The 17,461-nt window shown below is 50.1% G+C and overlaps 1 protein-coding gene across 1 annotated transcript; it reads right to left on the reverse strand.

Annotated features, from left to right (window-relative positions):
• Positions 1–959: 959 nt before the first annotated feature.
• Positions 960–2,495, reverse strand: LOC125556104. The gene is made up of 2 exons (XM_048718897.1): positions 2,103–2,495; positions 960–1,974 (listed from the first exon to the last, which is right to left on the reverse strand). The coding sequence occupies exons 1-2, from the start codon at positions 2,432–2,434 to the stop codon at positions 1,785–1,787; spliced, it is 522 nt and encodes a 173-aa protein (XP_048574854.1). The 5' UTR covers positions 2,435–2,495; the 3' UTR covers positions 960–1,784.
• Between the last annotated feature and the right edge of the window lie 14,966 nt (positions 2,496–17,461).

Raw genomic sequence — 17,461 nt, forward strand, 5'->3', positions numbered from 1 at the left:
ATAGAACAACCCCCTGCTGAAGGGCTTGTTCGTATGCACCGTCGCCAGTGCCATGAACTCCGCTTCCTCGATCTCATCCGGGAACTCCTCTTCAAAGATCAGATCGTCTTCCTCCCGCTCCTGCAACTTGAGTTTTCCGATCATCTCTTCAACCCCGATGGGTTTCCCCCCAGGGGCCACACTTCCCGCTGACGATTGCGAGCCCGATCCTGCCATAGCCAAATCCTAGCGAGATGCGTTTTCCGACCCACCAAAACCCTAGCAACCCAAGACAGGGACCAAGGCCGGGTAGATATCGAGGCTATCCCCTTAATCAGCCCGAGTACCAAGTTGGGGAGGATCGGCATTGGTGGTAGAGTCCGGAACAGCCTCACGGTGTCGCCACCGGAGGTATCTCAAACCCTAGACGGGAGCTGCCAGGGGAAGATTAGTCCCTATAGAAGGACCGGCGGCTTAGTGGGCTCAGGCTGAGCCGTATGGGAGACTGGTTTAATAGACTGTCGAGCGTACGAGCAATCCTTTGCTTAACATCCTTATGCTGAAAATGGTGGCTTTACGAGATGATTGGTAGAAAACATGCTTATAAAATAAGGCTTCCCTTTCCTCCAAAAAAAAAAGACGTCCCTGATTGAATATGTGATTCACTTAGACACTGGCGCACTGAATCTACCCAGATATTATTCACTCCAACAGCAGAAGAAAGCATGAAAACATTAAGAAACCTACCCAGATATTATTCACTCAATAAGAAAACCACTGGATATTATTCATACAGCACTACAGAAACAGATAACAGATACGGTCGTTCTTTTTTGTCATGGAAGTTGTTTTTGTTAACGTGGAGGGGCGCGCAAAGTCCGTGAAAGCAGTACTAGTATGAGAGTGGACAAAAGGTTCCACGCAAAAAAAAAAGAGAGGACAAAAGGATAAGAGACCATGCAACCCTAGAAAACAAAGGATAAGAGATCATGCAAAATACTCTCAAGTAAAACATGGTCCTACTATACAAGTCTGCAACTCCTTTATCTTAGCTTTCTAATAAAGCTTGGGTCTCTGCCTTTGGTCTAACATTTGTAAAATTACATGCATGCAATTCTGTAATTTGAACGATGCCCAATTAATAAATCTCTGTCGACCCCCCACGAAATAAATAAATGAACCGGTCCCTGCCTTTTAGGCTGCTCCCTCTTTGCAGATCTTCGATCTTATGGCTGCTTCTCATTTTGTTAGTCGTTTTCTAGCTCCAGAGAAGATTCCATTCTGGTGCCATTTGTGCTCCCCATCAAGCTGCTAGATGCCACAGCATCATTTTATTATCCCTTGCTTCCTCTTGGCATCAAATTCTAGCACCTTGAGATTCACGTACGCCTAACTTGTGTTCAGGATTACACCACGAGTTTAACACTTGATCACAAATACAGTATCTTGCAGCAGCATCCCACCAAATTTTCGTGTACCAATTATTCTTATTTTTTACTTTCTTCCCTCTAGAATTAACCGGATGTGCACATATTAACAGGCGGCCAGGAGCAGATTACACTTGTTTGCATCATGACTACAGATCTGAACCAACCAGCCTGAAGAAAAAACATGCACCCTGCTTCAACGTCTCTCTAACATATTCATACCATCTCAAGATTCTCACCCTCACCTCGCCATATATGCAAATACGCGTATTGATTTGCCCCTCGATTACTTGTAATTAACTTTTCAGCATCATAGGTTCTTGATCGATCTGTTCATGGATGTCATAGTTCGTGCATGCGTTATTATGCATAATCAGGCTAGGCTACCGCCAGTAATCTCCTCGGCGCGCCCCGGATCGCCACCGGCGGCGCCGGCCGTGGCCCGGGGTGGTGACGGCGGTGAGCCAGACCTCGACGCTCCTTGCTGACCATGGCCTCGTGCTCTCTGGCCTCGTCCGACAAGATCTGCTGCCGCCGGCACTCCTCGCTGCAGAACCCCTGGTCACCCCTGCAAGCACAGCACTACTATCAGTCATGCACCAAGCGGCCAACCACGAAGCCTTCCGATCAATGCTGCCTCAGCCCCAGCGGTTAAGAAATTCAGATCACGAGCTTGCACGTAGGCTGTAGTAGTACCTGTACATGTACACGTCTTTGTCGGGACTGAGCTCCCTCCGGCACAGGGAGCAGGCTCCCGAGAAGCTGCCAGAAAGGCGGCGGCGGGCCGGCGGCGAGCTGACCATCTGCTTGAGGACGACATGACACGGTTGCGGGTGGTGCTGGACGAGGATCTGCAGCCCGACGACGACGTCTCGCCCTCCTCGCCGCACACGGCGGCCGTGGGTGTGCCCCCCGAGGCGCCGCTGGATGTCAACAATGTTATCTCCATGGTGATCATCAGCACCACGGTGGCCATCACCACCCTCCTCCCCGAGATAGAAGATGCTTCTCTGGATCCTGGGAAGCATGGTGGAGCCGAGGAGGAGGTGGCCACTTCAGTCCAAGGACTTGTGCAGTGGTGAGAGGTGAGGGTGGAGAGGAGTGATGGGTATATAAAGACGCTTGGCGTCCACAAAGTGGCCGCAGTAGAATTGGAAGATCACCACTAAGAACTGTAGAATATACTACTTGCATACACCTGTGTCGACCACCAACGGGAGCAACGGCGATGTGCTGAGCACGGGCGGGGGCAGGTGATAATGACGTGGTGATGCTGCTGGTGATTTGACAGCAATTAATATTGAGATGTGCCAGGTGGTGAGCGATCGATAAATAACTAGACTGATGGATAGAGCTAGTAAAATACAGGAAGAAACAGCAGATGGGTGAGCAGAGCATAAGTTAGTAAAATACACTCGTCAGAACCACTGCAACACAACAAGTGTAGATTCGAACCCTGCTTCCACAGCAAGTCCCCCTTGAAGTAGATAATCTGTTCCAAAATTCTTGTTTTAGATTAGTCTAAATACAGATGTATCTAATACTAAAACGTGACTTGATACATTCGTATTTAGGCAAATATAAGGCAAGAATTTTTGGACGGAGGGAGTAAGTGCGTTGCAACTCGAGTATCAAGAGTCCCTGCCATCATTGTCACGCATAACCTAGAATTTTCTTCCCAAAGTGGTGCGCATTTGCTTTCCTACACACAGACATGATAGGAAGAACCCGAACTTTCTCTGCAATTTATTCATGATTTAATAACTACTAATCTGTGGGCTAGTATTTTCTATTCATGACTTAGCACATGTAGCGGTAGGAACAACTGTGGGCTTTTCTGAAACGAAAAACTAATCTGTGGGCTATTTTCTATTCATGATTTAATTAACACATGCAGCGGTGGGAGTAACCACTAACCCGTGGACATGCATTATCTGCTCCCGAGCTCAAACACACCTGTATGAACAGTAAATCATATAAAATAGTAAATAAAATTAGAAAAATGGAAAAAATTGAGGATGAACATCAGCAAATGTTCTAACAGCATGCCAATTTTGACCTTGAAATGACATCCGTGGTGGCCGGTACAGAACAAAACAGAACCCAAGGCTCAGAAAGACGCATTTTGGAGCACTCATTTTTGTGTTTTTGACACACAACTCTACAGATGTCTTTTCATGACGAAATTTGTAGAATGTTAGAAAACTTGTTGATGTTCACCCATAAATAAATTTATGATTTTTTAAAATAGTTTTACTATTTTTTGGAATTTACTCTTCATGCGGGTGCATTTGTGCTTCAAATTAGACTAACACTTTCGCTAATCCGTGGGCTATTTGGTAGACTAGTAGCACTTGATGTGTCCAGGAAGAAGAAAAGGTGGGCGCCAGTCATCGTGCGGATTGTTGGCTGGAGTCGAATGTGACATTCTGACTTAATAGAAATGATAGACTATTCATATCAATAAGGAGTTCCTTCTTTTTCGGAAGGTTATTCACAAGGAACCCAAAATGTATACGTGCTTGGCTTGGACCAATTTGAGAATGGGTGACGGGCTAGGAGGTTGATCGCAGATGTGCACGACTAAAGACTAGTGTTGGTGTAGGGCCAGTCTAGACCCCGCTTGGCATAACGACCAGCAACAGATGGCTATGGACGAGGCGTTACAAATGGTATCAGAGTTGACTCATTGGCGCAGACATGCACATGGCGTGGGAGGCCTGTTGTGCCACATGACATGGGCACATGTGGATGCTGGCACTGGCGCGCATAGACATGTCCTAAGGGGGAATGTTCCTGCTGGGCCGATAAGGATGATGGTTCCTTTGAGGTGTGTGTGTGTGTGTGCGACACCCTGACTTAATAGGAATCATAGACTCATCTCAACAAGGATCCCCTTCTTTTCTGAGAGCCCATTTGCAAAGAACCTCAAAGTGTGCAGAAAGACTAGTGTTGGTTTATAGGGCCAGTTTTATTAGATTCGGTGAGATGTAACGGTCAAAAATATGTGTCTATGGCAGTGTTGTTATAACAAGATACCAAGGATAATCAGATGTCTCTTACTATTACATGAAATAGTTCTCTTTTGCTCCTACCGTGTTTGTTGTAGTGCTCTTTGTTGAGAAGTTAATTTGCTTTTGGTATTGTTGGATGAGGTGAGCAGCAGAAGATTGGTCGTATGCTTGTAATAAGTCTACCCTGGAAACCTATGGTATATACGGTCCTTAACTATTTTCTATTATTAGTTTCAAAAATGAAATTGAGGGAAGACCCCTTAATTCAAAAGAAAAACATGTAGTAGTTTCTAAGGTTCTATTCTTTGACACCCAGAATAATGTTGCGGTGATCCTTACATTTAACAAAATACCTGGTCAGATTTGAACTTTGTACTATAAGACAATTCTTATTAGAAATTAAACTGTACATAAAACAATTCATATTAGACACATAAAATATTTTAAACTTACTAGATTGAATCCTTTCCCTGGTATTACCCCTTCGGATCCTTTTTTTTCTACATGCTCCCGCGACCTATAGACAAGACGACAGTCGATCTACCTCTTCCCTGGCGAGGTTGCAGTACCCCCTCTCCCTCTGTATGTCACTCTTACGATGGGAGGGGCGAGGACCCCGGTGCTTCGGCCTGTTAGTGGTAGGGGTTAGGAATACACTTAGGTTTGCTCATCAATTAGGGGTGAGGAGATGACGGCGTCGGCATTGGCGTGCCGCCTGGCCCTCATTTTAGTGGTTTATTTTTGTATCGTCAGGAGGCATGTGGAGGATGGTGCGTTCTTAGATCTAGTTCTCCAAGTCTGGCATTTTCTTTGGCATGTTTTGAAGGAAATATGCCCTAGAGGCAAAAATAAAGTTGTTATTTTATATTTTTCTTATATCATGATAAATGTTTATTATTCATGCTAGAATTGTATTAACCAGAAACTTGATACATGTGTGGATACATAGACAAACACTATGTCCCTAGTAAGCCTCTACTAGACTAGCTCGTTAATCAAAGATGGTTAAGTTTCCTAACCATAGACATGTGTTGTCATTTGATGAACGAGATCACACCATTAGGAGAATGATGTGATGGACAAGACCCATCCGTTAGGTTAGCATGTTGATCATTTAGTTTTATTGCTATTGCTTTGTTCATGTCAAATACACATTCCTTCAACTATGAGATTATGCAACTCCCGGATACCGGAGGAAAACCTTGTGTGCTATCAAACGTCACAACGTAAGTGGGTGATTATAAATATGCTCCACAGGTATCTCCGAAGGTGTTTGTTGGGTTGGCATAGATTGAGATTAGGATTTGTCACTTCGAGTATCAGAGAGGTATCTCTGGGCCCTCTCGGTAATGCACATCATAATAAGCCTTGCAAGCAATGTGATAATGAGTTAGTTGCGGGATGATGTATTACGAAATGAGTAAAGAGACTTGCCAGTAACGAGATTGAACTAGGTATGAAGATACCGACGATCGAATCTCTGGCAAGTAACATACTGAGGACAAAGGGAATAACGTATGTTGTCATTACGGTACGACCGATAAAGATCTTTGTAGAATATGTGGGTACCAATATGAGCATCCAGGTTCCGTTGTTGGTTATTGACCGGAGAGGTGTCTCGGTCATGTTTACATAGTTCTCGAACCCGTAGGGTGCGCACGCTTAACGTTCAACGACGATTTTGTATTATATGAGTTATGTGATTTGGTGACCGAATATTGGTTGGTGTCCCGGATGAGATCACGGATATGACGAGGAGTCTCGAAAAGGTCGAGAGGTAAAGATTCATATATAGGACGATAGTATTCGGACACCGGAAGTGTTCTGGGGGTACCGAGTACGTATCGGGTCACCGGAAGGGGTTCCGGGCAACCGTCGGCAAGCTATATGGGCCTAATGGGCCAAGAGTTGGACAGACCAGCCCCAAAAGGGGCTGGTGCGCCCCCTATAGGCTGAATAGGAGCAGAAGGAAAGGAAGGGAAGGGAGAAGGAAAGGGGAGGATTCAACCTCCCCCTTTCCTTCCCCTCCCCCTCTCTTTCCTTCCACCTCTGATGGATATGGAAGGGGGGAGGCCGACTTGGAGGAGGCGCCCAAGTAGGATTACTCCTACTTGGGGCGCCCCTTGCAGCCCCTTCTCCCTCTCCCACCTATATATATGTGGGGAGGGGGGCACCGCTAGAACACACACCATTGATTCCTAGCCGTGTGCGGCGCCCCCTCCATAGTTTACGCCTCCGGTCATATTGTCGTAGTGCTTAGGCGAAGCCCTACGCGGATCACTTCACCATCACCGTCACCACGCCTTCGTGCTGACGAAACTCTCCATCGACACTCTGCTGGATCAAGAGTTCGAGGGACGTCATCGAGCTGAACGTGTGCAGAACTCGGAGGTGTCGTACGTTCGGTACTTGATTGGTTGAATCAAGTAGACGTTCGACTACATCAACCGCGTTAAACTAACGCTTCCGCTTTTGATCTACGAGGGTACGTGGACACACTCTCCCCCTCTCGTTGTTATGCATCTCCTAGATAGATCTTGCGTGATCGTAGAATTTTTTTTAAAATTGCATGCTACGTTCCCCAACAGTGACATCAGAGCCAGGTCTATGCGTAGATGATATGCACGAGTAGAACACAAAGAGTTGTGGATGATGATAGTCATACTGCTTACCACCAACGTCTTATTTTGATTCAGCGGTATTGTTGGATGAAGCAGTCCGGACCAACCTTACATGACCACGTTCATGAGACCGGTTCCACCGACAGACATGCAACTTGTTTTGCATAAAGGTGGCTGGCGGGTGTGTGTTTCTCCAACTTTAGTTGAATCGAATTTGACTGCAACCGGTCTAAAACAGCAAACTTGACTAAACATCGTTGTGGTTTTGATGCGTAGGTAAGAACGGTTCTTGCTAGAAGCCCATAGCAGCCACGTAAAACTTGCAACAACAAAGTAGAGGACATCTAACTTGTTTTTGCAGGGCATGTTGTGACGTGATATGGTCAAGACATGTTGTGATATACGTTATTGTATGAGATGATCATGTTTTGTAAAAGTTGTCGGCAACTGGCAAGAGCCTTATGGTTGTCGCTTTATTGTATAAAATGCAATCGCCATGTAATTGCTTTACTTTATCACTATGCGTTAGCGATAGTTGTAGAAGAAATAGTTGGCGAGACGACAACGACGCTACCATGAAGATCAAGGTGTCAAGCCGGTGACGACGGAAATCATGACGGTGCTTTGGAGATGGAGATCGAAGGCACAAGATGATGATGGCCATATCATGTCATATATTTTGATTGCATGTGATGTTTATCTTTTATGCATCTTATTTTGCTTAGTACGGCTGTAGCATTATAAGATGATCCCTCACTATAATTTCAAGTTATAAGTGTTCTCCCTGAGTATGCACCGTTGCGACAGTTCGTCATGCCGAGACACCACGTGATGATCGGGCGTGATAAGCTCTATGTTCACATACAATGGGTGCAAGACAGTTTTGCACGTGCGGAATATTCGGGTTAACTTGACGAGTCTAGCATGTACAGACATGGCCTCGAAACACTGGAGACCGAAAGGTCAAACGTGAATCATATAGTAGATATGATCAACATAGAGATGTTCACCATTGAAGACTACTCCATCTCACATGATGATCGGACATGGTTTAGTTTATTTGGATCACATAATCATTTAAATGACTCAAGGGATGTCTATCTAAGTGGGAGTTCTTAAGTAATATGATTAATTGAACTTAATTTATCATGAACTTAGTCCTAACAGTATTTGCATATCTATGTTGTAGATCAATAGCTCGCGTATAGCTCCCCTATTTTATTTTTGATATGTTCCTAGAGAAAACTAAGTTGAAAGATCATAGTAGCAATGATGCGGACTGGGTCTGTGATATGAGGATTATCCTCATTGTTGCACAGAAGAATTATGTCCTTGATACACCGCTAGGTGACAAACCTGTTGCAGGAGCTGATGCGGACGTTATGAACGTTTGACAAGCTCGGCATGATGACTACTTGAACCGGGTCATATTGTCGTAGTGCTTAGGCGAAGCCCTGCACGGATCACTTCACCATCACCATCACCACGCCGTCATGCTGACGAAACTCTCCCTCGACACTTTGCTGGATCAAGAGTTCGAGGGACATCATCGAGCTAGACGTGTGCAGAACTCGGAGGTGCCATACATTCGGTACTTGATCAGTTGAATCGAGAAGACGTTCGACTACATCAACCGCGTTATACTAACGCTTCCGCTTTCGGTCTACAAGCGTACGTGGACAGACTCTCCCACTCTCGTTGCTATGCATCTCCTAGATAGATCTTGCGTGATTGTAGGATTTTTTTTCGAAATTGCATGCTATGTTCCCCAACATGTTTGTCTTGGTGGCGCTATCCTATAAAGAAGACAACGTGGTTGTGCATCTTGGTCCTCCTACTCGAGTTTCAACCAACACAGATTGACTTGTCTCAACCTTGTCGAGGAGTTTGGGATTTTTGTGGAGGAGAGTTGGGTGGAAGCTTATCATTGACCTTGGGTTGGTGTCGGTCATGGTGGTGCCTTCACGAGTTGTTTCCCTACTTGAAGTTGTTGTGTTGGCCTAGTCGACGCACTCTATAGGGGCAATTTGAAGCTATCTCGGCTTAGCAACCATGGGTGTGTGGTGCAGAAGTCACGGTGTGGGTGACTCTCATGTGGAGCTTGGGTTGCGGGTGTCAGGGTAGAGTGATGGAGTCGAGGGAAGATGAGATGGCAACTCCAAGAGTTCATGCGGCATTGACAGTGCCAAACCTTGTGTTGTATGGTACATGATGTTGCTCTCAGTGTTGGTCACCAATGCTTCTGGTGTCACATTGAGCATAGGGTATTACAGAATGTAGGCATCTTCACCTCCGCAAGAGCTTCCCAGGTCTGCTTCCCTCCAACAATCTTAGGAGGCCTCCTATTTTGGTGGAGTGGGTCATTGCTCGTTTGTGTTCATGTGGTTGGCGTCCTCGTGTGGCCTTCTCTGCTCCATTGGTGAAAGTGAGTGTTGTTGGGGATACACATAATAGGTAGGCCCATGAAGGGTCAAAATATCATAAAGCATGGGTTCCACACAACATGTGGGTCCAGATAAATTTTATACAGACATACTATCCACTCGGACAAGCAGCATACCATCCACTCGACCAAGCAGCATACCATCCACTCGGATGACAGTTCACCACTCGACCATACGACTCACTCGGATATACGAAGACCAGCAGCCAGCAAAGCAGTCGGCATCATTCTCATAGTGAGGGCTTGGTAGTGGGCTGGTATTATGGCATTCATGCCCCACTTTATAACATAGGAGGTGAGGGGGCGGCGCACTCTATATAAGCCACCCCCCACCACTAGATGTGGGGGCTTTTTTCTTCCATCTCTCTCTCTCTCTTTCATCATTAGTCTCAGGATACGGGGATCCGTTCTCCTCTCATTGTAATCTCCGGATACATACTAAGATAAAACAAAGCCTCTCCGGAGCACGAGACGTAGGGGTGTTATCTCCATCGTGAGAGGCCCGAACTCTCTAAAACCACCGTGTCACCCATATGCATCTCGATAGATCATGCTCCTTTATCCTACCTCTCTCTTATTGTCGGAATCGTTACCACGACAGTTGGCGCCCACCGTGGGGCATGGCGTCTATCGAACCATGATGCGAACGGTTTGTTCAATTCTTACATATATTCCTTATTTTACATGTGTTGCCTCTTGCCTTTGCCAAGAACAGGATCATCTTCGGCTCCTATGCAAACACCATATACGCGTTTCCTAGCATGGTCGCCGCATGTGCGGATGAAGGGGCGAGGAGATCAGCCCCGTCCGACTCCTGGAGCGGTGGAATACTCTGCCGCACCCAGCATCGTGCACGTTTGCCGCCCCGCGACACACTCGCCGGCCCAGCGCTGCGCTCGCTGGCCCCGTGCCATGCTTGCCGCCCCGTGACACGCTCGCCGGCCCTTGCTTACATCGCCGACAGCGCACACTACCAGGCCACCTGCATCTCCTTCGTCTGCGTCATCCACATCAAAGGGTACGTAGCCCACTATCCCGAGCGCATAACGAGCGCCTCATATTCCTTCGTTAATTTAATCATCTAATTAAGCGGTTAATTACCGCAGCTCATTAAGCGCGCATTAAGCGGTTAATTACTGCAGCTCATTAAGTAATTAATTATTGCAGCCAAAACTTCCGCGGTTCCTACGCCACTTAATTGTGCTTGCATGCATAACAATCCCTGGTTTTTAATCCTTGCAAAATAGCATCTGTGTAGGGACACTTTAGTCCAGCAAAACAATATTCGTGGCTACTAACCTGCAGGGTCACTGGTCCGTTATGGTCCTCAGACAGCAGTTCACTCAGACGGGCATTTTGTTTCAAGCCACTAACACTACATGCAGATTAACTCAGATGAAATTTGCGTCCAGATGACTAACGTGCAGTGTCTCGGCCGCCTGCACACCGTCACTCTGCTGAACACATTTTCGTCAACTTAACTGACTCGACTGCTCCGTGTGTCGCCGCTCCATGAGACACTCGACCGCCCGCGCGTTGTTGTCACTCGAATGCCCTGTGCATCGTCACTCTGCGGTCGCGTCTACATCACTCGTACATTTCAAGCATCGTCACTCCGCGGCACGCGTCTATATTATCGGACACTCCGCACATCGTCATTCTGCGGGTTACGTCTACATCACTCGGACATCCCGCGCATCGTCACTCGGTGGATCGCGTCTAAATCATTCAGACATCCCGCGCGTCGTCACTCGGCCGCCCCGTGCGTCGCCATTCGGTTGGTCACTTCATCATCACTTGGCCGCTCCGCGCGTCACCACTCGGCCGCTCCGCGCATTGCCACTCGGTTGGTAACCTCATAACCATACGGCCGCCCCGCGAATCGCCATCGATTGGTCACCTCATAACCATTCGGCCGCTCCGTACGTTGTCACTCGGTTGGTAACCTCATAACCATTCGGCCGCCCCGCGCGTCGCCATCGGTTGGTCACCTCACCACCACTCGGCCGCCCTGCGCGTCGCCACTCGATTGGTCACCTCATCACCACTCGGCCGCGTCGCGCGTCGCAACTCGGTTGGTAACCTCATAACCATTCGGCCGCCCCGCGCGTCGCCATCGGTTGGTCACCTCATAACCATTCGGCCGCTCTGTGCGTTGCCACTCGGTTGGTAACCTCATAACCATTCGGCCGCCCCGCGCGTCGCCATCGGTTGGTCACCTCACCACCACTCGGCCGCCCTGCGCGTTGCCACTCGGTTGGTCACCTCATCACCACTCGGCCGCTCCGCGCGTCGCAACTCGGTTGATCACCTCATAACCATTCGGCCGCTCCGTGTGTCGCCAACGGTTGGTCACCTCATCACCACTCGGTCGCCCCGCGCGTCGCCACTCAGTTGGTCACCTCATCACCACCGGCCGCTCCGCGCGTCGCCACTCGGTTGGTCACCTCATAACCATTCGACCGCTCCGTATGTCGTCATCGGTGGGTCACCTCATCACCACTCGGCCGCCCCGCGCGTCGCCACTCGGTTGGTCACCTCATAACCATTCGGCCGCTCCATGCGTCGCCATCGGTTGGTCACCTAGTCACCACTCGGCCACCCCGCGCGTCGCCACTCGGTTGGTCACCTCATAACCATTCGGCCGCTCCATGCGTCGCCATCGATTGGTCACCTCATCACCACTCGGCCGCCCCATGTGTCGCCATCGGTTGGTCACCTCATCACCACTCAGCCGCCCCGTGCATCGCCATCGGTTGGTCACCTCATCACCACTCGGCCGCCCCACACGTCGCCACTCGGTTGGTCACATCATCACCACTCGGCCGCTCCGCGCATTGCCACTCGGTTGGTAACCTCATAACCATTCGACCGCACCGTGCGTCGCCATCGGTTGGTCACCTCATCACCACTCGGCCGCCCTGCGCGTCGCCACTTGGTTGGTCACCTCATCACCACTCGGCCGCTCCGCGCGTCGCAACTCGGTTGGTCACCTCATAACCATTCGGCCGCTCCGTGCGTCGCCATCGGTTGGTCACCTCATCACCACTCGGCCGCCCCGCGCGTCGCCACTCGGTTGGTCACCTCATCACCACTCGGCTGCTCCGCGCGTCGCCACTCGGTTGGTCACCTCATAACCATTCGACCGCTCCGTGCGTCGCCATCGGTTGGTCACCTCATCACCACTCGGCCGCCCCGTGCGTCGCCACTCGGTTGGTCACCTCATAACCATTCGGCCGCTCCATGCGTCGCCATTGGTTGGTCACCTCATTACCACTCGGCCGCCCCGTGCGTCGCCATCGGTTGGTCACCTCATCACCACCCGGCCGCCCCGTGCGTCGCCATCGGTTGGTCACCTCATCACCACTCGGCCACCCCGCGCGTCGCCACTCGGTTGGTCACCTCATCACCACTCGGCCGCTCCGCACGTCGCCACTTGGTTGGTCACCTCATAACCATTCGGCCGCTCCGTGCGTCGCCATCGGTTGGTCACCTCATCACCACTCGGCCGCCCCGCGCGTCGCCACTTGGTTGGTCACCTCATAACCGATCGGCCGCCCCGCGCGTCGCCACTCGGTTGGTCACCTCATCACTACTCGGCCGCCCCGCTCGTCGCCATCGGTTGGTCACCTCTTCACAACTCGGCGCCCCGCGCGTTGCCACTTGGGTGGTCACCTCATCACCAATCGGCCGTCCCGTGCGTCGCCGTCGGTTGGTCACCTCATCACCACACGGCCGCCCCGGGCGTCGCCATCGGTTGGTCACCTCATCATCATTCGGCCACCCCGCGCGTCGCCACTCGGTTGGTCACCTCATCACCAATCGGCCGCCCCGCGCGTCACTGTCGGTTGGTCACCTCATCACCACTCGGCCGCCCCGTGCGTCGCCATCGGTTGATCACCTCATCACCACTCGTCAGTTAGTCACCTCATCACCACTCGGCCGCCCCGTGCGTCGCCATCGGTTGATCACCTCATCACCACTCGGCCGCCCCACGCGTCGCCACTCGGTTGGTCGCCTCGTCACCACTCGGCCACTCGCGCGCCTTCAGACAGCTAAGTGATTTTACATTCTGTTATTTCCATCTTCCGGAGTATCCCGTAATTCACACATCACATTCACTCGGAGGCCACGCCACCGAGTGTATCTCTACGCTCGACTGCTTATTTTCACATACTTGCTTAGTACTGGTTATGTGACTCCCGAGTCCAACTTCCATTTTTTCGCATACATCATTCACGAACACCATGTGTCATTCTTCATTTCGAGTTTGCATCGGTCCTCCGGGGCTGCAACTCAGTCGAAACACTACACTTCCGTTTTATTTGAGCCATTATTCCAATGAGTTCAATCGGATCTGTCGCTTCGACAAGTTCGAACAGATCCTTCGCTCTTCCAAACTCTTGCTGGTTAACCAGCAAGCCCCTTGCACTCCCAGCGGGTGTCTATGGGTGTTATTCACACAAATCATTTCAGCACACATCAAATTTCCTCGAGAAATTATTTCGTTGGCTTGTGCCGTTTTTACACAAGTTACACGATCACTCGATGGCCCTATGCGCCAACTTCATCGCTGCTCGGACTTGGTCACCATACCGGTCCCAGCGCACCACAACACCGACCTTGTTGCTCTGTTGACTTCAAACACGTCCGGTCAACCCCTCCGCGGAATCCTCTTCATCGTATCAATAATATAGACCTCGTCAGGCATGAGACAGATATGTCCCTTTTATAACCAAACTTCACACTTCACTCCTTTGCGAGTTTGCCTCTTTCGAGAATCACTCGGAAGCTTCTCCTCATCTTTACCCGAGTCCGACTCGATGAATTACAAATCATCCATTCAAAACTATATTTCTCGTATTCCGACATGTCCATTGTCGAAGCCTGTAGTACGCTCGGGGGCTACGCCGCACTCGGGGACTGCATCTCATTTGGAATGACACTCTCCTGAGTGGTCGAGTACTTCATCACCAGTCAGATCCTTCACTTCAACAAGTGCATTCAATCCGCCACTTTGACAAGTTTTATAATCACCCAGACGCTCTGCGCGCCATCTTCATTCCTACTCAAACTCAGTTGTCACGCCGGTCTTGTTGCGTCGCAACCACACTACATCAACCTCATCACTACATTAGCTTCGAAAGCATCTGGCTAACTCCTTCGAAGACAATTTCAACCACTTGGCTGGACACGCAATCTTTCACTCGGCTGCCCCGCGCGTCATCACTTGGCCACGCCGCGCGTCATCACTCGGCCACCCCGCGCATCACCACTTGGCTGGATACGTAGTCCTTCACTCGGTCACCCCGAGCATCCTCACTCGGCCGTCCCGCATGTCGCCAGTCGATTGTGCACATCTTCACCACTCGGTCGCCCCGCGCGTTGCCACTCAGTTGTGCACATCTTCACCACTCGGTCGCCCCGCGCGTTGCCACTCAGTTGTGCACATCTTCATCATTCGACCACCTCGCACATCATGAGTCGGCTGCTCCACGCGTCGCCTCTCGGTTGTGCATGCCTTCACCACACGGCCGCCCCACGCGTCACCACCTGGATGGACACATAGTCCTTCACTCGGCCACCCCAAGCATCCTCAGTCGGCCGTCCCGCACATCGCCACTCGGTGTGCATGTCTTCACCACTTGGCCGCTCCGTGTGTCGCCTCTTGGTTGTGCATGCCTTCACCACACGGCCGCCCCGCGCGTCACCACTTGGCTGGACAGGTAGTCCTTCACTCGGCCACCTCGTGCATCCTCACTCGGCCGCCCCGCGCGTCGCCACTCAGTTGGCACATCTTCACCACTCGGCCGCTCCGTGCGTCGTCACTCGGTTGGTCACCTCATCACCACTTGGCTGCCCCACGCGTCGCCATCGGTTGGTCACCTCATCACCACTCGCTCGCCCCGCGCGTCGCCATCGGTTGGTCACCTCATCACCACTCGACCGCCTCGCGCGTCGTCACTCGGTTGTGCATATCACCGCCCCTCGGCCACCTCGCGCGTCACCATCAGTTGGACATGTATTTACCTCTACACCCCCAGCATGAGAATGACTAATTTAGTCATATGATCAAACCTCATATCACACTCTGTAGCAAGCTTACCTCTTTCGAGCATCACTCGGGGGCTACGCCCAACCATTGGCCATGCTGCCCTCAGTGGTTACGCCCATTCGATCAACCCATTGATCACATCAGGAGTATCTTTCTGACCATACACGCTTGTTCCGCCGAAAATTTATAAGGGTAGGTACCGTCCACTCGGACGATCGCCCAAATCATTTCTTGAAGTCATCTTCAGGACTGCGAAAGGGTGAAACGATGGTCCTCTACGGATACACTTGGCCCTTATCCTAGGCTCCAAGGCGCCAGTTTCACAAACTTGGACTCAGAGATGGCATGCGCTGGTGTTCCCCCGGGATGATGAGTGGCATCTCTCCGGAGAGTCAGCCCGCACACTAGCCTCGCCACTCGGGTTTCATGGCATGTCCATGTCAGACCACTAGTCTATCTCCTCCGGGAGACATACGAATGCCACCAAGTTTTTCCTTGCAGTCAACATACCCAGATCAGTTGGGAAGCATGTCCACTCGGACAAATACCCCTTTCACACAAAATCTAACGGTCAATATAAGAAGTACTACTGGAACGACCACTCCCTGGAGTGTCCATCTTTTTTCTACAGTCGGCAGTTTCAAAGCCGAGTTCATTCACCGTGCCGAGAGCACGAAGATTCACCTACTTGACCAAGTTCCAGGCTGAATTTATTCCGTGCCGAGTGCATGAAGATCAGTCCGACTAACTCAGCTCCAGGCTGAGCTTATTTACCATGTCAAGCGTCTGAAGATGCATCTGATTCACTCAATTTCATCCTAAAAGATATTTACCGTGTCGAATGCATGGAGGTTTACCAGGAGACTTAAACCCTCTGCCCGACTCATCTAGTCCGACAGAGGCTCGGGGACTACGCCTAGTGGGTGCACTCAGCGTGCCCCCACTGGAAGAGAACTCAGAAAGAAACATTTTTGCTCGGTCAAGACCAGCTCCAGATCACTCAAGTATTACTCGACTTCCGAGTTGAGGAGAAATAAGCTAGACCAATACCAGATCCTCAAGTACCACTCGACCTCTGAGTCGGAGAGGAACAAGTTCAATCGGTACCATCCAAGAAGATTTTTACTTTTCTCAGACCCCCGCCGACTGCCCGCAGTCGACGGCGGTCTCTGGGACTACACCTAGTGGGTGCACTCAGCGTGCCCCCACTAGAGTAATCTCCACTCAGTACGACCTGGCCAGTCCGAGTGATGAACAACAAATAAACAAGTTCTAAAGGCTCCCATCGGCTACCAAAAAAATTGCTATAAGGTGAGTTTAACGCTCCTTTGTGGACCTGCCTTGAGCCTTCTTCTAGGACTCAAAGCGTGAAACTCATAAGTTTGGATCATAACCGACTCGTATTGACGTTCCTCCGGGATAAGAATGGCATCTCTCCGAGAGAACAGTCCATGCGTCAATCTTGTTGCCCGGATTTAATGACACATCCATACTCTGATCACAAGTTAACCTCTTCCGAGAGATGATCGAATGTCACCAAGTTGCTCCTCGCGGGCACTTACCCCAGATCAGTCGGGAAGCACAGTACCAGAATCCATTGAGATTGTGTTCAAACCTTGGTTGTCTGAAAGCACGATGACAAGTACCGAGTATTTCCGTAATCACTCAGACCAAATTGTGTCTTTCACAAACTCGTTCTGCAAAATCGCAATCGATTCGGGGGCTAATGTTGGGGATACACATAATAGGTAGGCCCACGAAGGGTCGAAATATCATAAAGCATGGGGTCCACACAACATGTGGGTCCATATAAATTTTATACAGACATACTATCCACTCGGACAAGCAGCATACTATCCACTCGACCAAGCAGCATACCATCCACTCGGATGACAGTTCACCACTCGACCATACGACTCACT

The sequence above is a fragment of the Triticum urartu genome, chromosome 5 (assembly GCF_003073215.2).
Source record: "Triticum urartu cultivar G1812 chromosome 5, Tu2.1, whole genome shotgun sequence".
Lineage (NCBI taxonomy): Eukaryota > Viridiplantae > Streptophyta > Magnoliopsida > Poales > Poaceae > Triticum > Triticum urartu.

Bases quoted from the DNA above. Each gene is read 5' to 3' on its own strand.
- LOC125556104 (XM_048718897.1), bottom strand. From the start codon at position 2,434: ATGCTTCCCAGGATCCAGAGAAGCATCTTCTATCTCGGGGAGGAGGGT. The intron at 1,975-2,102 runs GTACTACTACAG...CTGTGCTTGCAG, and splicing joins AAAGACGTGTACATGTACAG to GGGTGACCAGGGGTTCTGCA.